Source organism: Amyelois transitella, chromosome 30 (assembly GCF_032362555.1).
Source record: "Amyelois transitella isolate CPQ chromosome 30, ilAmyTran1.1, whole genome shotgun sequence".
Lineage (NCBI taxonomy): Eukaryota > Metazoa > Arthropoda > Insecta > Lepidoptera > Pyralidae > Amyelois > Amyelois transitella.
Genome location: NC_083533.1, coordinates 1,592,006 through 1,614,753, shown reverse-complemented (window position 1 = coordinate 1,614,753; position 22,748 = coordinate 1,592,006). Strand labels below are relative to the sequence as shown.

At 35.0% G+C, this 22,748-nt stretch overlaps 2 protein-coding genes across 10 annotated transcripts in view; one reads left to right on the top strand and one right to left on the bottom strand.

Moving 5' to 3' along the window:
• Nucleotides 1–14,920, top strand: part of LOC106142093 (mitogen-activated protein kinase-binding protein 1) — a 105,208-nt gene extending 90,288 nt beyond the window's left edge. For 8 of the 9 annotated variants that reach the window (XM_060952826.1, XM_060952825.1, XM_060952824.1 and 5 more), the window contains 8 exons: nt 1,887–2,000; nt 3,761–3,888; nt 4,609–4,747; nt 6,845–6,943; nt 7,403–7,513; nt 8,780–8,896; nt 10,052–10,198; nt 11,444–14,920. In XM_060952826.1, the coding sequence (XP_060808809.1) occupies nt 1,887–2,000; nt 3,761–3,888; nt 4,609–4,747; nt 6,845–6,943; nt 7,403–7,513; nt 8,780–8,896; nt 10,052–10,198; nt 11,444–11,565 (977 nt within the window). In that variant the 3' untranslated portion in view covers nt 11,566–14,920. Of the gene's footprint in view, nt 1–1,886; nt 2,001–3,760; nt 3,889–4,608; nt 4,748–6,844; nt 6,944–7,402; nt 7,514–8,779; nt 8,897–10,051; nt 10,224–11,443 lie in introns of all 9 variants that reach the window. The other variant, XM_060952831.1, reaches the window with a different exon arrangement.
• A 564-nt stretch (nt 14,921–15,484) lies between these two features.
• Nucleotides 15,485–21,932, bottom strand: LOC106142079 (uncharacterized). The gene is made up of 4 exons (XM_060952853.1): nt 21,884–21,932; nt 21,041–21,133; nt 16,342–16,449; nt 15,485–15,668 (listed from the first exon to the last, which is right to left on the bottom strand). The coding sequence occupies exons 1-4, from the start codon at nt 21,930–21,932 to the stop codon at nt 15,529–15,531; spliced, it is 390 nt and encodes a 129-aa protein (XP_060808836.1). The 3' UTR covers nt 15,485–15,528.
• Between the last annotated feature and the right edge of the window lie 816 nt (nt 21,933–22,748).

The window sequence follows — 22,748 nt, the reverse complement described above, 5'->3', positions numbered from 1 at the left end:
CACCAAGAGAAATGAGTGACGAGTTGAAAAAATATAAATACATCGAAAGGAAATTGGAAATTATTAACAAGTTGGTGGAAATGGAAGAAAGGAAGAGACTGCAAGAAAAGATACTTAAAGAATGGCGAATGAGACCGCTAAAGGCTAATATAAATGACGGGACAGGCGTTGTCAAAGTTTTATCACAAAAATTTGAGAAACTTGCAACTAAACAAACAACAGGCCCTAACTTCACATCGCTGACTTTGGAAGAGGCTGATACAGATACTGAACCAAATTCAGAGAATAAAGAAATTAAAAGAAACTTAAGTCTTCCAGATATTCTAGATTCAGATCAGATCGGAAGTTTAATTCAAGAGGAAACGGAAACACTAAACGAAGCTGGCAATAATAATGTTACAGAGGACTCAGAAATGAAACTTAACAACACTGTAAATACAGATTCAACTAATACACCTAAAAGTTTAAAACAACGAGTTTACAACGAAATGGTGTTCCCCAAAACTGACGTCCATTTGGACAGTGAGAATTACGAATCGTCAACCACGAGTTCTAGTTGTACTAACTCTCCGAAAAGGCTGTCTTTCTACGGATTTAACAGAGCGAAAACTCCATTCAGGAAGATAATAAGAGTTCCAACTCCGAGATTGTGTTTGGAGAATAAGAATTTTCCGTCTACGAGCAGAGTTAGACCTGTAATTTGTTCGGGGAATGTCTTAAGGGGTTCGTTCCTATCGAAGAGGCTGCCTTTTCAGACCCCCGTCTTGCCATCGAAGTTTTCACCAACGCAAGGTTGGGATTGCATGATTGGCGACACATTTTCTTATTTGCGCTTAAGATTATCGATTTTTATTTTAAGCGCTTTAGTGGCCTTTTTTTGTTGTTATAGATTACCAATCTGATTGTTTATAACAACATCTGTAGTCACTTCTTTGTTAAATATTCCTAGATCTAGTTTATGCTTCAGTAATATCAGTGTTTATTTTCTTTGATATTTGAATTATGTAACAAATTGGTGATCTTTGTGAAGAGGCCTCTCAATTTTAATATTACATTTTTTTTTATAAGACACCGCCAACATCTTCACAACATTCACGAATCAAGCCTTTGGCTTCCGTTTTAAGCATGAGATTGTTCAGTTTTATTTTATTGTATTGTGTCTTAGTGTTAAGCATGGTCATTTTTCATTAAGTGTTTTAAATTTTTTAGCTTTTGCGATCAAGCAATAGGAACTGTTGTTCATTTGTCTTTTCTTCAAATTCCACCGAATCTAACAGACCTTGGTGTCTGGAGTCGATCGTCTTTCTTATTTAATGGATCACTTACTTGTTTCCTTTTGTCCACAAAATACCTACATAAGTCAGTATCTGAGATTCAAAAAGTGTAAAAGTTAAAGTTCTTAATTAGGTTGGTAAAAGGAAAATTTCTTAATTTAAATCTTTTCGGAATCTTTTGACCCAATTTGAAAAAAAGCCTCTTACTCCTGAAGGTTTAGTCAAACTTTATGCCAAATCTCATTAAAACCTTACAAAGAGAAGTGCAATGAAACATTTCATTTATTCATTCATATGATCACGTCTATATCCCTTGCGGGGTAGACAGAGCCAGTCTTTCAAGACGCCCACGTTCAGCTGATAGGCTTAACGATAGGATTGAGATTCAAATAGCGGCAGGTTGCTAGCCCGTCGCCTAAAATGGGATCCAAGAAAGAGATCCTGTTCTTGTTTATATTGGTGCCAGGAACCACACGGCACACATACCCAAATAGGTATATAATTAATTAACCAATACAGTGGAACCGCTCCACGCACAGTATAAGCACAGATCCAATTGTTCAACGGACAAATGACAACAGTTCAAACAGCTTACCTGCATGTTACCTCTAGCGAACCGCAACCACTTATCCGTGGAACCCGAAGAGGAATCCTCTGGAATGCGGCGCGCCATTTCACTGTCCGATCTAGCTGTCAAACCATCTCCGGCGCCGAGAACGCCTCAAGGTGGGTTGAATAGATTAAAAAAAAGGTGTCGGGCGCTACCGGTGTTCGGGATGGTAGATTTTTGGTGAGGAGTGGTAGTTTTTCGGTGCGAGGTGGTAGTTTTTTATTTTTTTTGTGTAAAATGGTAGTTTTCAGTTAACACTGTATAATCGGTTTGGTGATAAATTGCAATGTATTTATTAATTTTTATTTATTTATTTATTTGTTAAGGGTAATATATATTTATTTAAAATCAATTGTACCACAAATAATATGGAATAACCTAGAAAAAAATACCGTATGGCATTAAATGCTTCCGGGATTTAATGCCATGCGGTATATCTTCTGCCTGAGCGTCGTCGGTGGTGGAATCGGTAAGGTTAAAACGCCTGTTATGCGTAAAGGCACCAGTTCGAATCCCACCTCGGCCATGTATTCCTTTAACTATTTTCGAAGTTATGTACATTAGTTTTAATTCTAACCATTGCTCTTACGGCGAGGGAAAACATCGTGAGGAAACCTGCACATTCAGGCAATTGGATGTGATCCATACCGACCATATGATCCAATACGGGTTAGGTCCCCCTGCAGAGGTTGCGGAGGTCAGACGGGAGTCGCTTCGTGTAAAAACTTGACTCACCCAATCCAGGGTCCATGGTCAAAGGCTTACCCCGGACTCCTCTCCAGATTGGTGAGGATTGAAACCGGGACTGAGGAAGGCTGTGTATACTATTCCTGTGGAGTCTTTACACCAAACGGATAATATATGTTTAACTATTATATTTAAATATTTAATAATAATTGCCTTGTATCTTCTATATATCTATTCTTTCAAATGCACGTCTAATTAAAGCAGAATAGGTTGCACAGAAGTAAGTATATTTTGCACTAAAATCATTATTTAATTGGGCGACTCGTTTAAACAAAGGTAATATGAATTAAATAATGCTTAACTGAGCTTTTTGCATGCACAAACTAATAGTGTATGAATTGCTAAATTGATTGTAATTAAAATTAATATACTATTTGTGTGTGTGAGAAACTAACGTAATCTATGTATGACATGACAGTGCCTTGTGGTTTCCGGCAACAATACAAAAACGAAGAATAGGACCACTCCATCTCTTTCCCATGGATGTCGTAAAAGGCGACTAAGGGATAGGAAACTTGGGATTCTTTTTTAGACGATGGGCTAGCAACCTGTCACTATTGGAATCTCAATTCTGTGAACGTGGCCATTCAGTAAGGGATATAGATGTCAACATTTAGTAATAAATATCCATTGTAGAATTGAACACAATCACATTTACCCAGGTTCGAACCACGGATTAGAAAAAATATTATTATTTTTCTGATTGACCTTAACCTTTGATGACATGACATAAATATTATATAATTATATCTATATCCCTTTCAGGGTAGACAGAGCTAACAGTCTTGAAAAGACTGAAAAGCCACTGTATAGCTTATTGAGATTGAAATAGTGACAGGTTGCAAGCCCATCACCTTAAAGAAGAATCCTAAGTTTATTAGCCTTTTCTAAAGTAAAAAATTCTCAAATATATTGAAGTAGTCGTTCAATCTGTAAGATCGCAGGTACGCATCACCGCTAATGTTCCGACACTTAAATTTTGAAAACTTATGATATATATATTTTTGCCCACAAAACACATAAGCATTAAAAAAAATCTGTAAGATCTGTTTAGAGAACTTTACTCTGTTAATCAGTTGAATTAAGAAATTCAAGACCCTAAAAATATGATGAACCATATAATTTATAGCGCCGACAAAACCGACCACACCGCCGAGCAACTCCAACAAGTCGCCGAGCGGATTTGTTCGGCCAGCCGCTCGCCACGCCAAATCCAACATGACCAGAAGTTCCAGCGTGGGCGTGTTGAATAATCAGGTGATTTTCTTAATATTTTTACGATATATACGATATATTTATACATATGTAAATGTAAAACTAATTATTAAATTAGTTAATAATTAATAATTGACGGCCTCTGTGGCGCAGCGGTAGTACGCTTGTCTGTGACACCGGAGGTCCCGGGTTCGAATCCCGGTCAGGGCATGATGAGAAAAGAACTTTTCTGATTGGCCTGGGTCTTGGATGTTTATCTATATAAGTATTTATTATAAAATATAGTATCGTTGAGTTAGTATCTCGTAACACAAGTCTCGAACTTACTTCGAGGCTAACTCAATCAGTGTAATTTGTCCCGTATATATAAAAAAATAGTTTTACTTTCATTCATGTTTTTTAATGTAGGCAATGTGCATTCGTCCACAATTAAGATTTAAGAGATTCTATATTTGTAAATTGACGTCCGGTGAAAATGCTGCAGTGTAGTTTGTTCCGCCGCTTCTTCTACACATGCGCTTTGGAAGCGGCAGTAGTTATAATTATCTTTTATATTATTAGATTTAAGTGATGTGACGTCAATAAGTGATACCATGTATCCAATTTTGAAATAAACCTATTCTATTATTTCACCATAATCAGGCTAAATTAGAAATTAACCTTTGTCTCCACAAACGCGTACTATCAACATGTCTCACCATGTATTTAGTATGTTTCGCATTGTTCTTCAAAAGTTTCGAAAACAACATTTGAATTCAACAGAGCGATTCGGAATCGGACCCCCAGCCTTCGCGGCAGCAGTCCAGGCCCCAGGGTCTGATGCGGCCCACCATCAGCTCCATGAACAAGGCGGCGGCGAACACGGCCAGGAGGCGCGGCCTAGCTAACGCTTTTAGCGCAGGTATATATAAATATATAATTGTGGCGTATAGATTTCGGCACAGTACTCCCCCCAAGACCGGAGGTCTGAAGTCTTGGTTTTTTTTTTTTTTTTTTTTTTGCAATCTGTGCGTGAAGTGCCAGGTTGTCGTCCAGTCGGAAGTGGAGATGATGAGTAAGTCTGCAGTGGGTCGAGACTGTTGAGAGCGATGTTGACTGTCGGCGTCGGTAGGAGTCGTGCAGAGCTGCCACGCTGGAGAAGAGACGCCGACAGTTAATTTTGAATTAATTTTGATGGAACCTTGTTTATTTGATTTGCTTTATCTATACTAATATTATGAAGCTGAAGAGTTTGTTTGTTTGTTTGAACGCGCTAATCTCAGGAACTACTGGTTCGAATTGAAAAAATATTTTTGTGTTGAATAGACCATTTATCGAGGAAGGCTTTAGGCTATATTTCATCACGCTGCAACTATTAGGAGCAAAGGAATAATGGATGATGTGAAAAAAAAAACGGGGAAAATTATTCACCTTTGATGGCTTCAAGCAGCGAAACTTATAACCGTTTATGTCACAAGAGAATTAATTTTAATTGATGTAAAAAGTCAGTATTTGATTGCACAGATACCATTCCTAGTGAATTTTTATTGTGCTTATATTTTTAATAGTTTGTATATACCCTCACTCATTATATATTTAGAAGATGCTACCTGTACTTCTAACTCAGCAGCATAGCTCACGCTATTAACTATGAGTCTAACAGAGATTGGTTGATCATCCTACTAATATTATAAATGCGAAAGTTTGTGAGTATGTCAGTATATTTGTTATTCTTTCACGCAAAAACTTCTGAACCGACTACGATGAAATTTGGTATGTAGGTAGCTGAAGACCCAGAATAACATATAGGTTACTTTTTATCCCAGAGTTTCCGCGGGATTGATAGTGTTTCCATGCGGACAAAGTCGCGGGCGGCCTCTAGTATTAAATAAATATAACAGGGATGACGTAAATAACATTATGTCCTTTTGAACAGATCATTTGAATATAGCTAATCCAAAAAGATATTGTCGCTTGACGAAATGTTTAAGCATTTGATTAAAACTCTGTACTTTATAATTGACTTAAGGAACTATGTATTGATCTTAAAAATTACAGCCTGAACTCCTCTTATGACAAACACATTACTCATTTTTTTTTTAATATATCTGACATAATGATAGGTAGTATTTATTTCATAATTTTTTTCATACATTTGTACAGTCTTTGTATTGTGAAGCTATTTAAATCATTTGAACATTAAAATATTTTTACACTTTTCCAAAGCTAGGTATAGAGTGGTGTTATAAAAAACTTTGTATTGTCGTAAGAGTAAAATTGTGTTCCTTTTTTTGAATTATTTTTTTAATTTATGTTGTAATAAATATACTTATATTGTTATAATATATATAATAATAACAATCGCTGGAATTGATGTTATTCACATGATTATTTCATTCATTTGATAAACGTTATAGTTTTTGCTTTGTTTTTTATGTATGTATTTGTTTGAGACGAACCTGCCGTATCATGACAAACCATTGCATTACATACTTAGAGTATAAAATTAAATTTACTTTTATTAAAAAATAAAAAGTTAAACAGAAAATTAACGAAAATAAATAATTATTTATTTATCTAAACTTTATTGTACAAAATACAAATGCATAGCACAAATGGCGGACTTGATGCTAGTCTAATCTAGCTATCAAAATAATTAATTGAATATTATTTATTTACTAGCTGTCCCGGCAAACGTTGTTTTGCCATATAAATAATTTTTAAGTTATTTGTAGTTAAAAAAAAAAATGTGAAGGGTGGACAACCCTTATCACCTAAGGAGTATGAAACATAGATGTTGGCCGATTCTCAGACCTACTCAACATGCTCACAAAATTTCATGAGAATCGTTCAAGCCGTTTCGGAGGAGTACGGGAACGAAGATTGTTACACGAAAATTTTATACATAAGATCTGAATAACCGATCTCTGTTACTCATAAAACCCGTTCTAATTTAGATTGTGTTAATTTAATACCGTAGTCCCATAACCACAGCACTTAGTTCTTCTAACGTCACCAGTGTCTCTGTCTACCGGGAACGCGGAGGAGTCCAGCAGCGAGGAGGGGCAGGAGAAGAGCGCCCGGCCGAGGGCCGGCTCTGTCGATCAGAGGAGAATCGGTACGTATTGGTAGCGGTGAGATGTTAGTGGCGCGTGGTTACCGGCACTTTAGAAAATGACATATATATGTATGTGTATGTCCTTTCCTATAAATATATAAATATATATATATTATATATATATATTTATAGATATACACCATGGATGTCGTAAAAGGCGACTAAGGGAATGGCTAATAAACTTGGGACTTTTGTTGTGAAACCTGAATGTGACATGTGACAATTATTAAGTAATGTATGAAATCTTCCATAATAATGAGTAAAAATTTTGAACTTGAATATTCTTTTCCACTAGGTTAGGTATGTTTATTGAAAATTCGTTTATATTCAGTATAACATGTTTCTCTATTAGCGAATACTTGTATTCAATCGAGAATTCTTTTTTTAAACAAAAAAAAGAAAATACCTATGTTCTTTTGTTTAGTTTTTCAAATTACTATTTTTTTTTTTACAATTCAGGACGCAGCGGCAGCGAACGTGATTTGTCGCAGAAGGCGCGCGAGGTCACAGCTCGACTTACGGCTAACACTAGGCACAGGACGAAACCTGAACCACCCGCAGAGGACAACTGTGAGTTGTTATCTTAATAACATACATACATACATATGGTCACGTCTATATCCCTTGCGGGGTAGACAGAGCCGACAGTCTTGAAAAGACTGAATGGCCACGTTCAGCTATTTGGCTTAACGATAGAATTGAGATTCAAATAGAGACAGGTTGCTAGCCCATCGCCTAAAAAAGAATCCCAAGTTTGTAAGCCTATCCCTTAGTCGCCTTTTACGACATCCATGGGAAAGAGATGGAGTGGTCCTGTTCTTTTTTGTATCGGTGCCGGGAACCACACGGCACATAATAACATATGTACATATAATCATAAAGTTCTCTGTCAGACCCAATGGTTGACTGGTAGATAATGCTTCTAACATCAAGTCCGCCAATTGTGCTATATACATTTATATTTTGTGCAATGAAGTTTAAATAAATAAATAAATAATCATGTCTTTGTCCCTTACATTAGTACATAGAGTTAATTTCTCGCAAAAACTGATAGGCTACGTTTTAATGATGGAATTGAGATTCAAATGGTGACAGGTTGCTAGCCCATCGCCTAAAAGAAGAATCCCAAGTTTCCCTTTCCTAAGAAAGAAGCAGCTGGCATTCATCATGTTTTTTATTCGCTTATTTGCTTTTTACGATACCCCATGGATGTTGAACGGGATGGGTTTGTCCTATTTAAAGTGTCTGGAACCACATTTTATAGAATTATGTAATCTAATGTTAATGTATGACTTTTTTAATTATATCAAATAATAATTTATTCAAATAATACATGTCGATCTTAAACCAAGAAGCTCTTACGGTGAGGGAAAACATCGTGAGGAAACCATATGATCCAATAAGGTGAGGATTACCTGAAAAGGTTGCGGAGGTCAGACGGGAGTCGCTTCGTGTAAAAACCTGATTTAATCCAGGATCCATGATAAAAGGCATACCCCGGGCTCCTCTCCAGAGCGGTGAGGATGCAACCGGGACTAAAGCCAGGAGGAAGAAGATCTTAAACCAAGAATTATATGTCAGTTAAGCCACAGATGCGTCGAATACATACATACATACATAAAATCACGCCTCTTTCCCGGAGGGGTAGGCAGAGAGTACCTCTTTCCACTTGCCACGATCTCTGCATATTTCCTTCGCTTCATCCACATTCATAACTCTCTTCATGCAAGCTCGGCGGTTTCGGGTACTTTTGGCCTGACCCTGAATATTTACAATATTAACTTCATTTTGTCATGTTATTGATTTTCAGTTGATTTTTTTTTAAATTTAACACAGTGACGTCATCCCAGCTATGTTCAGCATTGACTGAACAACTGACCAAGACAGCGTGCAAAGTTGTACAGCTGTACGCCAGTTTGCAGAGGGAGCCCGGCGCTGCGGCGGACATCAGCGGTATGTATATATTATAAATAATAAATAAATATATATATACAGGACAAATTACACAGATTGAGTTAGCCTCGAAGTAAGTTCGTTAATATATATATATAATATTTGCATAACATGCATGTCACGTATTTTTTCCTACATACATACATGTACTCACGTCTATATCCCTTGCGGAGTAGACAGAGCCAACAAACAGTGTTGAAAAGACTGTTAAGCCACCTTCAGCTGTTTGGCTTGATGATAGAATTGAGATTCAAATAGTGTTGCTAGCCCATTGCCATATTTATTTAAGCATATCCGAATTGAAGGTGAAGGGTCAGGTCAAAAGTGCCCGAAACCGCCGAGCTTGCATGAAGAGAGTTATGAATGTGGATGAAGCAAAGGAAGTATGCAGGGATCGTGGCAAGTGGAAAGAGGTAGTCTCTGCCTACCCCTCCGGGAAAGAGGCGTGAGTTTATGTATGTATGTATATCCGAATTGAATCCCAAGTTTATAAGCAGATCCCTTAGTCGCCTTTTACGACATCCACGGGAAAGAGATGGAGTGGTCCTATTCTTTTTTTTTATTAGTGCTGGGAACCACACGGCATTTTTTCCTTAACGCGGTAAATTGTCACAAACATTTACAGGGTTATTTTGAATTAAAACGAATCTTTTTGAACATGTGAATCAGTACATGAAACTGAAAAACTTTTATTGTGGCACCGAACTATGGTAAAAACTTCAGTTCACGTGGGATTTGCGTAAAAACCTGTATTATTTTGTAGGTGGCGTTAAATTGCACCCTTGCTTGGGTAACAGCTAGCATTGCAGACATCTCAGTTTTGGTCCAAAAGTTTTGACTGAACAGAGAATTTCACTTGGCATTTAGTCCACCTGTTGTTCTTTTTATGTCATATTTATTAAATACGTTTCTATCCTTTACGGGGTAGTCAGTGCCAACAGTCTCGCAAAGACGTTTTAAATTTTATTTTACACATACATAAAATCACGCCTCTTTCCCGGAAGGGTAGGCAGAGACTACCTCTTTCCACTTGCCACGATATCTGCATACTTCCTTCGCTTCATCCACATTCATAACTCTCTTCATGTAAGCTCGGCGGTTTCGGGTACTTATTTCATTTTATAATTAATCATATTTACTTTAATCCCGTCACAGGTCTCGAAGCGGCCATAATGGAGACTCAAAAGGTGCTCCGCTCGGCCGTGGCCCGAAACGGTACCGAAGCCCTGAGTTCTTTATCATCAGACGGAGACTTCAGAGACGTCGACACCGCACGGCAGAAGCTGGAGACGCTGTCTAAAGGTTGGTGAAGCTGGTTGCGTTTTAGGTTAGTTTTCTATTTTTTTTTTTAATTTGGTTTTTGTGTTTTTGTTGCGTTTTGTGTATGTGTTGAAATGTTTGTTTGTTTGTTTGTAATATCTGTATTTATAGAAATTTATACAGTTTGAAGAAAATAGTACTTAGTTGTAAAATAAATAAATCACTTGCAATTGGGGATTTATCCCGTGAAGGGATCTCTTCCAGTCATCCGGCAAATCATTGGTGATTTTGATAAAATTTTTGACGACGGTTTTCAAATCATCTCTGTGACTAATCATGTATCTGAAATTTGTAATTTTGGTAACCTATGTGTGATGATAACATTTTTTATCTTGGGTTTGTAGTTAATTTAAAAATTATTGACAATTTCAGCTTTTGTATGTCTTGTATGTGTATGAAATTGTACAAATAGTGACTTTTAAGGTGAACTTGGGCTAAATTGTGCGTTTAGAATCATTAATAACTTTGGCTAATCTATTTTAGTACTGTAACTAATAACTTGAACGTGTTTATTTGTGTTAATCGTATATCTAAAATCACCATTCATTTGGTTAATCCAAAATTTTTCTTAATCATTTTGTGACTTAATACCTAAGAAACGGCAGGCAATTTTTTAAATTCTGCCGTTTCTTAGGTTAGATAATTGTATTATTATTAATTGCAAGGCACATTAACATGACTTGAGCTAAATGTGTCTTTGAAGTCATAAGTTAATTTGAATTTATAGTTGGACTCAAATAATTTTCTTCTCAACATGGGCCAAAAGAGTTAAATGAATTTTTGATAGAGAAAGTCGTGCCCTCATTTCATCAGAACTATTCATAGGATAATAGTTCATAACTTGACGGCTAAATATGCTTTTTTATTGTTTGCCGTAATAGACAATGTGAATTACAATCGAATTAAATGTATAAACATGATTAAAAGCAATAACTTGTAATTTGTAACCGTGTGGCTCCCAGCACCAATACAAAAAGAATAGGACCACTCCATCTCTTTCCAATGGATGTCGTAAAAGCCGACTAAGAGATAGGCTTACAAGCTTGGGATTCTTCTTTTAGGCGATGGTTAGCAACCTGTCACTATTTGAATCTCAATTCTAGCGTTAAGCCAAACAGCTGAACGTGGCATTACCAGTATTTTCAAGGCTTTGTCTACCCCGCAATTATATAGACGTGAGTATATGCATGTATGTGTAACTTGTAATATAAATATCTTTGTCAACAGAAGCCAACAATCCCTCAAGTCCGGCTCTGTCGTTCTTCGACCAGTACTCCGACATACTTCTGCACATGATGCAGAACAAGATGACACACAGCCTCCCACCACAGCCAGACCAGCACAGCTAGTAGAGGACGAGTGAATAGTGAGAAACTTGAAGTGAGAAACACATAAGGGCTGACCAGCATACATACATACATGAGCGTTAGATGAGGGAATTGGAATGTGATGTTGAAAAAAGTAATGTTATCTGTATATTATGCAAAACGAGTTCTCCCACATAGTCTCCTATAACTGGTAGGACACGTGAAGAGTAGAGAATGAGTTAAAAGTGAAGTGAGAAACGCAGTAATACGTTATAAAAAAGGATTATTTTATTAATTGTCACACATAACAAATTACAACGTAGTACATATATTAAGATAAAAAGAAATAGTAGAATCAGATCTGGGTCGTATTCTACTGAATGTGTTTACAGAAAAAACAAACAAACGGGGAAATTGTTCACTTTAGTTCCATGCGTTATAATTCGTTACATTTCTATTAAATTTTAAAGGATGAGAAAATGTGATAGTGTATCTATTCAAATACTCGTTGTTTTACAAGTTTAAAGGTTGACACACAGGCTCCAACCACAGTCGGACCAGCATTGCTAGTAGGAGATGAATAAAGAGTGAGAAACGTGAGAAACACAAAAGGACTGACTTAAATACATTCACGAGCGTTTGAAAAGGGAATTGGGAAGTGGTATTTAATAGAAATGTTTTTTTTCTCCTACACACAATCCAACACAAAATTACGTATCACCTGGATCGGCATAGCTAGTTGGAGATGACTAAAGATTGAGAAAAGTGAAGTGTGAAAGTGAGAAACAGAGGGAAACTGAACATATAAATTTTAAGAGGAAGAGTAACCAGGTGTTAAAACAATTTAAAAAAAAGAAAGAGCGAGTAAGCCTCTCAAATCAACAAACTGTAGCACCGAAGTTCATATAGTAACAGTTTAAAAGATTTGGAAGTTGAAAAAGAGCAATAAAGGATAAGGTCGCACACGTTCAATCTTCTGCATAATCCGAATGATTAAATCAGCCAACCTTGTGCCGACGTACGGCTAATAATAAAGAGTGGTACTAGTAAAGGCGTAGGTAGTAAGAGATGGGACTGCTCAGCCTTCCAACTTGAACCAACATAAATAATCCCAACTTATTTTGAGGTATATATTATCAAAATGAACAAGGCTTGATTGTATAGATAGACGCGATAATCGGATGTATATTTACCGTTTTATTAACAAACTTGATATTATTTTACATACAATTACATCTTAATCTCTTACGGAGCAGACTGAGTCAATAGTCTTGGAAATACTAAGGCCACGTTCAGCTCTGTGGTTTTACGGCGGAATTGAGATTGGTTTTATTTGAGTATGCAAAATGGAAAAAACTTGGGGGACTCTTCTTTTAGACGATGTGCCGGCGACCTGTCATTAATGACCTGTAATGATGTCATGTTGAAAACATATATATACATACGTATGTAAAGAGGTAAATATGTATCCGAATTATCTTTACAACAAATGAATATGAAACTAGAACAAACATATTCATTTTGTTGTTATCTTTTTAAAAATAGAAATAAAAGAGCTCTGATTTTATTCAGCGCAATAAAATTTAAAGAGATAAGGCGGCGATGACAGGACATTGAGAATGTCATTTAATAAATACATATTAAAAAAATCCTGCCATACAAATTTGTTGCATTTAAATTTCCATTCCAATTATTATTGTTATTATTTTATGTATGTATATTAAGGAAATTGTTGATATTTTTGACTAAATGTAGTATTTGACATAGCAAAATTTTTCGTATAATATTTCGATTTTTAAAATTTTTATTCATTTTTATTGGTTTCAGCATTTAATGCATTTTGTTTTGTAATATGTGTATTTTATTGTGTTTAATATATAGTTTTTAAAATTTTAATATTGATTTGGTATGCTTGTCTGAGAATATAATTTTGTATCAAAAATCGGTACATAATGTTTACGAAATAAAATAGAGGAATTGCAGAATACGGGTAAATATTATATTTTATGTATTTAATTTTATAAATAATCGCGTGACCATCTATCTATCTCTTAAATAGTAAACAATAATTTCATAAACAAAATTTTGGTTTATATGTAAATATGATACACGTTTTTAACATTCCTAAAGAATATTGATGAAAAAAAAAACACACACAGTAATTATGTTAGCGCGAGATTTAATTTATGGTGTCATAAAAAAAAATAACGCAGACTATTTTTTACTTGTCACTTTTTTATTATGGCTTATTCATGAAAGTTTGAAGGCATATATAAACCTCTAATATTACTTCCTTTCTCTAACTCTTAAAGTTAACTTTAAATATAGAAAAAAGGGAATAAAACGCATAATTTATATGCCTGGACAACGTCGCTCGATCGACCACCAGTTGGGCGATTCACAAATTATGACAATACATACATATGTCGTATCGGCTCACTTGTGAAACAAATTTGATAACACTGAATTGTGTGAGCACAATTTTTGCATAAATGTATAATCACACAAAAGTATGTTATGTCAGGAGGTTCAGATATACTTTGAAACCAGGATGCGTAATATCGGTTGACCCGACGCATTGTAAGGAAGATAATGAAAAACAATAGGAATTACGTGAAGTCGTCCGAAAGCCAATGTTATGATAGTTGTTAAGTATTTTCTCTTAATTATCGTCACAAATAGAGTGTATGTTTGTATGTGTAAATAACATTGTATGGTCGTGCATGATAATGTTTATATTAAGGATAATAAATAGCCTCCAACGTCCAGGAGGCTTATTTTTGACTAATGGTAATCGTCAATTTTTTGGAATTTTGCCGTTTGCACGATGGCGCACGATATTTGTTTATTGTGCACGAATTATGATTCAAGTTATGTCGCCGAGGACTTAGTAATCTGTTATTGATTTTCTTTTGTTTTTTTTTCAAATACATGAATTATTTATTCGCGCTTGTTTTCTGAAAGGAATGGATGAAGGATCTCTCTCTCATTATTTCTGCAATTTAGCTCGTTAATAACTTCGCAGTGTTTTTTTTACAGCAGCAGTTTGATATCAAATGTTCTTAATTAACAATTAATTTGAAGGTTAAAAAAATTTAAGATGGTAAATGCGGAAAAAATCGTGCAATAAATAAACACGTCTCGTGCACTATCGTGCAAACAATTTATTTACCTCTTCGGCCAAGAGTGTGTATGGCATTGTATTTATAGGAATATATCTAACTGTAAAAAATAGTTCGTGTAGATACATTATTATTATTACATGTTCAAACAAAAATTTGCCATTTGCGAAGACTAATTAATAATTTACGATATTATTCGTGTAATTGTTTCTCTTTTTTATTATTTTGTTTATATTAGGTTACCTGAACATTCATAATAAATTAATTTATACTTCTGATGTTTTTATTTTCCAATCCATGTCAGATCCAAAACGGGCTAAGTCAAAAAAATACTATATACCAAAATTCATGATTAAAAAAGGGGATTCCCATTATTACACCGTCAAATGACTAATATAATCGGCACGTGTTAGTGTTGCAACCAAGTATGTTAAATGCTGTCGAAAGTATAATTTTGCCGTGTGGTTCCCGGCACCAATAGAAGAAAGAATAGGACCACTCTATCTCTTTCGCATGGATGTCGTAAAGGCGACTAAGGGACAGGCTTGGGCTTAACCTGATGAATGATGATGATATGAATCTCGATTCTATCAGTAAGCCTAACAGCTGAACGTGGCCTATCAGTCTCTTTAAGACTGTCGGCTCTGTCTACCCCGCAAGACAGAGCCGAGTAGAGTTGGCAAGACGTGATTATATGTATGTATAATTTTATATTTTTTAGACAAGGATAATTTTCCAAGCTTATTCTTATACTAGTGATTTTGTTGAAGAGATTTGGGAAGTATCTTCTCTCTATGGTTACATAGGTATTTTTTCAATTTCAATCTATATCCGTAATTTTGAAAACAAATTCGGTTGTCGTTGGAAAATGGAGTGTTATAGTTTATCTAGGCTCATTATCAACTTCGTAATCGGTGACGTCATAGTTGTAAGAGACCTTCTTCACGAGTCCTAGGTTGATGAGGAATTGCAACAGAGGGCGCTGTCTCACCACGCTCTCCCGATACGAGGCTGATCTTATTTCTGGAAAAGGTGGGTATTATTTATTTATTTATAAAAACAGGTGAACACAACTTTGAAGTACACAGGCGAGTGTTAGTTACTATACTGATTACAATAATTATTAATTTAACTATTATTATTAATTTAATTTTATTTAATAAAATAATTACATTAATTACTATATAATGATTACAATAATTTTAAAAGATTAAGTAATGTAAAGACTTTTGGCTCTGTCTACCCCGCAAGGGATATAGACGTGATTATATGTATTATATATATTCTAGTATACATACATATCAGAAATTTATTAACTATTATTATTATTTGATATATTTGATTCCTCTCTTTATTTATGAATGGAGAGGTAAATTTTTAGTAAATGGATAGTAGGTATATTTATATATATTAACTGGTCTTCCATTAATTTTTCCTTCTACTAAAGTTTTAAATAATTCGCCATGTTGGATTAAATGGTCTATAATTTTTCCTCACCAGTTTTCTATCGTTTTTGAAAAAATCTCTTACTCTTAATAAGAATTCTTCTTTTGTGTTTTTTTTCCATCCAATCCATAACATACATCCAATAATCACGTCTATAACCCTTGCGGGGTAGATAGAGCCTACAATCATGAAAGGACTGATAGGCCACGTTCAGCTGTTTGGCTGACTCATGACGATTTAATTGACTTACTGACTGGCTGCAGCTGCCTGGTGACTAGTTGCGGACCCAACTCGTACATGACTTGGAAGTCGGCGTGGTTGCCGAATCTGAACCCGAAACCCACGCGGTGGTCTTTGCCTGACAAAAAAACAAATATATATATGTTTGTTATGTTGTAAACACACTAGCATAATTTATAGGAAGTGTCTAGTCTGCCACCAGCGGCCATTTAACAAATCGAATTACTAAGCCGCTAGTGGTAAAATAAGAAATTAAATAATTCTGCCACAAGTATTGTGGTATTCAAATTTGTTCCTTTAGTCAAACAAATAAAGTCTAATTTTAAAATACACTAGGGCAGTAGTAGTGAAGTTGTTCCTATTGCGGCAGACTAATATAAAATGCTATTCCGCCACAAGATATTAGTTATTGGAATATGTTCCTTAAAACTTGCATATAAAGCATATATTTCATTACGTTTATTATAAGTATCGCACCGAAGTTAGCAATGTGACAAAAACAAAAACATAACCTTTTGTTTTTGTAGTTGACGAGGAAGTTTTAAACTTTTTTCATTGTTTATATTACTGTAAATTATCAGATCCAAAAAGTTTTTGTAGAAAATGAGTGTTAATTATCCAGAATTTTCGTCGTTGGAACTTCTTTATGAATATATTCGTAACTACGAAACTGAAAACTGTGTGCAACTGTGGAAACGGGATAGTCGGACAATAGAAAAAATGAAAGCTGTGTGCCCATTAAAGTTAAAAACTTACAACCCAGAATTAAAATATTATAGTATTATTTATGCATGTAAAAAGGGAGGCAGACAGTTTAAGTCGGAAAGTAGTGGATTACGGCAATCTTCGACTTATAAGGATAACTGTCCCATGAAAATTAAGTTGGCTTTAAGCAATGATGGCACAATACTTAAAATTGTGTATATGGTAGAAAACCACAATCATCCAGTAAATAGAGAACTTTTTAACAATTTGCCAAAGCAAAGAAAATTACAACCGGAAGAAAGAGAAGAAGCAATAACCATGTTAAATATGAATTGCAACCAAAAACTCGTACAAGCCTATTTACAAGAAAAAACTGGAAAGCCCGTTCAACTAAAAGATTTAAAAAATTTGCGAGCTAGTTGCAAATACTCTCAAAGTGACATTGAGAATGTTGTTAAAGTACTGACGCAAGATGATGGTATTGTTCAAGTAGCAGTTAATGAAAACAATGACCTGCTTGGAATTTATCACCAAACCCCATATATGAAGAACTGTTTTACTGCTTACCCAGAATTAATGGTATTAGATGCGACATACAAACTCAACAATTTGGATATGCCGCTGTATGTTTTAATGTTGATAAATGGTAATAATGAAGGAGAAGTGATTGCAGTATTTCTACTCTCCGAAGAAACAAGTGATGTCATTAGACATATGGTGAGGGTGTTTAAGGATTTGAATCCAGATTGGATCAAAATAAAAACATTTATGACAGACAAAGATTTTGGAGAAAAGACTATTCTATACGATGAGTTTCCGGAAGCTTCTCATCAACTATGTTTGTTTCATGTTTTGAAACGTTTCCGCACCGCTATCACAACTGAGTCTATGCAAATCACTGCTTCACAAAGAAAAAATGTTCTGGAGATCCTGCAAAGTATTGCTTTTTCAAAATCTGAAGCAGAATATGATGAATGCCTTAGTAGACTTACTAGCTTAAATATCCCTAAAGTGACACAATATTATGAGAAAAACTGGCACTGTATAAAACATGAGTGGGTTGAATGTTTTAAGAGAAAACATATTACATATAATATAAGAACATCAAACCATTTAGAATCATTTAACCAAAAGATTAAACAAGTCTGCGTGAAATTTTCAAATTTAGAATCATTTTTTGTAAATTTTGCTGTGGTATTAAACAGCGTCAAACTCAAACGCCAGCAAACTGTTCATGATATGCTTTTAAAAACGAAAATTTCCCGTTTTGATAAAGTTTCACCCGAAAACTTATATTTGAAATTAATGACACCGTTTGCATTCAATCTTATTATCAAAAGTATAAAAAAAAATTATGATTTTGATATCATTACTGAAGATAACACACAATTTCAAGTTCGCGACAAAGAAAACCACGAAAACTTGCATATAGTCGAAATACAACAAAGCAGTGTGAAATGCTCTTGTTCCTTCAGCATCACCACATCATTGCCATGCTCGCATATTTTTGCAGTTATATCAAAAATGGAAATGAATATATTCAACAATAATCTTATACCAGAACGTTTTTTAAGATCAAAATATATTGACTGCTACAGAAATAAAGACATTAATAAAGATGTTGCGGTTACTGATAATGAGCAAGGTTCTCAAAGTGACGTTATAACGATAAAACCCAGAAAAAGCACTCTAAGTGTACCGCAAAAATACAAAACAGCTATGTTAAAATGCGAGAAAATTGCTTCAATCATTTCTAATTTTAGCATGCACGACTTCAAAACACATTGCGACCAACTCGATAACATTATAAACTACTGGAGTCAACGAAAACAAACAGTTATTGCCGAGCTCTTAGAAACGGAACAAACAGAATGTGTAGAAGGCCATAAAACAATAACAGTACTTAATCAAAAGGAAGAAAGCAAAAAAATACAATATTTAGAAATAAACGACGAAGAAATAGAAAATGATGACAGAAATAAAGATGAAAATACGTTTAAAAGAACAAGTAACATAGAAATTAACAATAACACTACCGAGGTTTTAGAAACAGATCAAAATGGATTTGCTGAAAACATAGTAATAATACATAATAAACAAGAAGAAAGCAATAAAATAAACTTAGAGACACATGTAATAATTCATATTGAACCAGAAACAGAAAATGAAGACACAAAAAACTATGAAAATGTAACGATAAAAACAAATAAGGCACATATAATCGACCATACTGCAGAAGATTTAAAGATGGAAAAGATAGAATACGCAGAGAGACAACTTATAATACATAATAAACAAGATGAGAAAGAAATAAATCTACATATAGAGAAACCTGTTGAACAGAAACAAAATCTAGAAAAGGCTGAGAAACATGTAAAAACTGAAGATAGAAATGACAAAAATATGCCTGATTTAATGCCTTCAGCATTAAATCAGACCTGTAATGCTCTTGTTAATCAAACAATAAAATTACCAGCTGTCCGAAAACGCAGAGGTCGACCCAAAGGACATGATTTAACAGTAGTAGGACTTAAGAAAAAAAAAAGAACAATATCTAAATAAACATTGTTATGTAGGTACTCGTACATGAAAAATAAATATATTTCTTAGAAATCATTTATCATTTACTACCTTTTGATAAGAACATATACATATCAATTGCCGCAAAAGGCTTGCCTCAGCTTTGGTGGCTGTTTATTTTTGGTAGGTATGCTGCCTCTAGCTAGCGGTAGAATATTTTGTTGGTTTAACTTGCCACTTGTGGCAGAATAGCCTGTTATTTGTTATTCTGCCTACAGCGGCAGAACAATATTATTTTTTATCTAACCACAAGTGGCAGTATATTTATTTTTATTAAATGACCGCTGGTGGTAGACTAGACACTTCCTAATTTATATGTTTTTTGGTAAATTTTTCGGCACTATTTGTCTATTTTATATGTAATTCTTATTGTAAAAATGTTGTAATGACTGTTTGTGCCAAAATAAACTAAATATATATATATATATATATACATATACATACATACAAATCATCATCTAGTTCTACATTCATTCATGTTTTTTAATGTAGACAATGTGCATTCGTCCATGATTTAGATTTAAGAGATCTATACATGTATGTATATTGACGTCCGGTGCAAAATGCTGCAGTGTAGTTTGTTCCGCCGCTTCTTCTACACATGCGCTTTGGAAGCGGTAGTAGTTATAATTAGACTAGAGGCCGCCCGCGACTTCGTCCGCATGGAAACCCTATCAATCCCGCGGGAACTCTGGGATAAAAAGTAGCCTATGTGTTATTCTGGGTCTTCAGCTACCTACATACCAAATTTCATGGTAATCGGTTCAGTAGTTTTTGCGTGAAAGAGTAACAAACATCCATACATCCATACAAACTTTCGCCTTTATAATAGTAGTAGGAAGTAGGATAGGATTTAAGTTATGTGACGTCAATAAGTGATACCTTGTATCCAATTTTGAAAATAAATATATTCATCAAACTGTTTTCTCGTGTGATTCTCGGCACTTTCGAACTGGACTACTCCATAACTTCTCCATGGATGTTGTAAAAGGCGACTGAAGGATTGGTTAATCAATTTGGGATTCGCTTTTAAGCGATGAGCTAGCAACCTGTCACTTTGTGAATCTCAATTCCATTAAGGAGCCATATAGCCGAACGTGGCCTTTCGGTCTTTTGAAGAATGTTGGCTCTGTCTACCCCGCAAGCGATATAGACGTTATTATATATATGTATGTATGTTCTCTTGATATTTCACCAGGACGTCCTTCGGTATGTTTGCATACTCTGTACATATACGTAAAATAAATTCTAGATAAGGAATAAAAAATAGGGCCACTCCATCTCTTTTCCACGGATTTCGTAAAAGGCGACTAAGGAAAGCTCTAAAAAACTTGAAATTTAAATTGAAAATTGAAATTAAGCCATACAGCCGAACGTGGGCTTTTGAAGGCTATTGGCTCTGTCTACCCCGGAAGTCAACATACCGATCATGAGCCTAGGTGAGAACCCGTAGATAGCCGCAAACCCAGCCGGCACATCTTCCGGCACCACCACAATGATGCAGTCCCCTCGGTAGACTGCAAACAATCAATATTAATACCATAAATAAAAACTACTTTTAAACAATCCTACTACTATTATAAAGGCGAAAGTTTGTATGGATGTTTGTTACTCTTTCACGCAAAAACTACTGAACCGATTACCATGAAATTTGGTATGTAGGTAGCTGAAGACCCAGAATAACACATAGCCTACTTTTTATCCCAGAGTTCCCGCGGGATTGATAGGGTTTCCATGCGGACGAAGTCGCGGGCGGCCTCTAGTACAGAATATTTTTATATGCTAACTAGCTATTGATGGCGACTTCATTCGCAGATAAAGTTAAAAAACTGACACCGTGTATTGCAATTTACTTGTTTAAGTCAAAAAGGATTAATCCGTAGCAATTAATTACGTACGTAATTAATTAGCTTATAGCTTATTATGTTTGTACCTTACCTGTACTTACGAAATTTGGCACACACGCTTTGAAAGCCTAATTACTTTTGTAAAAAGAGAACAACCGCCTCAAATCGATATCCTCCTTTTTTGAAGTCGGTTAAATTTCTGAAACCTTCTCCTAAGTGTGACAAATACTTTCCTGAAAACCGCTACGTAATCGGTTCAGCGAAACGCGAGATAATCGACAAACATACAGGTCAAACTGAGAATCACCTTTTTTAGAAGGCTGTTTAATAGATCAAACAATTCCAATATTATCTCTTATTTTCAGGCAAAACTGACAAACTGCTTTTTATTTGGTTAAAGTTGACCAAAAAAGTACTTACATTCCAAAAGAAATACAAAAACGCACAAACGTAACACGTTTTTCCTCATTTTCCAAGATGGCGGACAGGAAAATTGAATTTTTCGAATTAATCGGCTATACTGTGTGCTTTGAAGGATAAGTATTGAATGTTGGGAACAATATTTGATTGAACAATGTTAACATATTGTTACTTAAAATTTTCTCACGGCTAGGCAAAGATAAGCGAGTGGTAAAGTGTTTATGAAATAAATAAAGACTTACTTATTTCTAAAGTCCACTTAAGCGTATTCAAGTTGACCAAATTCAGACCTTCTAAATAATTTATTGATATATAATCATATACATATAATCACGTCTATATCCCTAGCGAGGTAGACAGAGCTAACAGACTTGAAAGATCGACATGAAACGTTCAGCTGTTAGGCTTAAATGGGAAATGATTTAATTATGACATTTGAAATAAACTCTTTCTAGGCTAGTAGTAGGCTTGGGTGCAACCTGGCACTATTTGAATGTCTATTCTACTATAATTCACCCCCAGAAGACCACCCATTTTGGGTCAAATTATATATATGAATGAATATTTTTGTGCGCGACTGTACCGCGGTTTATCTTAGGTTTTACCTAAAATGCAATCCTTTGCCTAACTTTTCTCTAACTAGGCCATGAGTGACAGAATAGGCTATGTAACACATATATGTCAACACGTCTTTATGCTTTACGGGCTAGGCAGGGCAAACAGTCTCGAAAGGGCTGAGAGGCCACGTTCAGATGTATGAACTTATGATGAAATTGAGATTTAAATAGTGAGAGGTTGCTGGCCCATCGCCTAAAAGAAGAATCACAAGTTGATAAGTCTTCTCTTTAATTGACTTTTACTGTTT

Coding starts and splice junctions, on each gene's coding strand:
- LOC106142079 (XM_060952853.1), bottom strand. CDS start 21,932: ATGAGGAAAAACGTGTTACGTTTGTGCGTTTTTGTATTTCTTTTGGAA. Junction 21,134..21,883: donor TTTTGTATTTCTTTTGGAAT/GTAAGTACTTTT, acceptor GATTGTTTGCAG/TCTACCGAGGGGACTGCATC. Junction 15,669..16,341: donor CAGGCAGCTGCAGCCAGTCA/GTAAGTCAATTA, acceptor CACCTTTTCCAG/AAATAAGATCAGCCTCGTAT.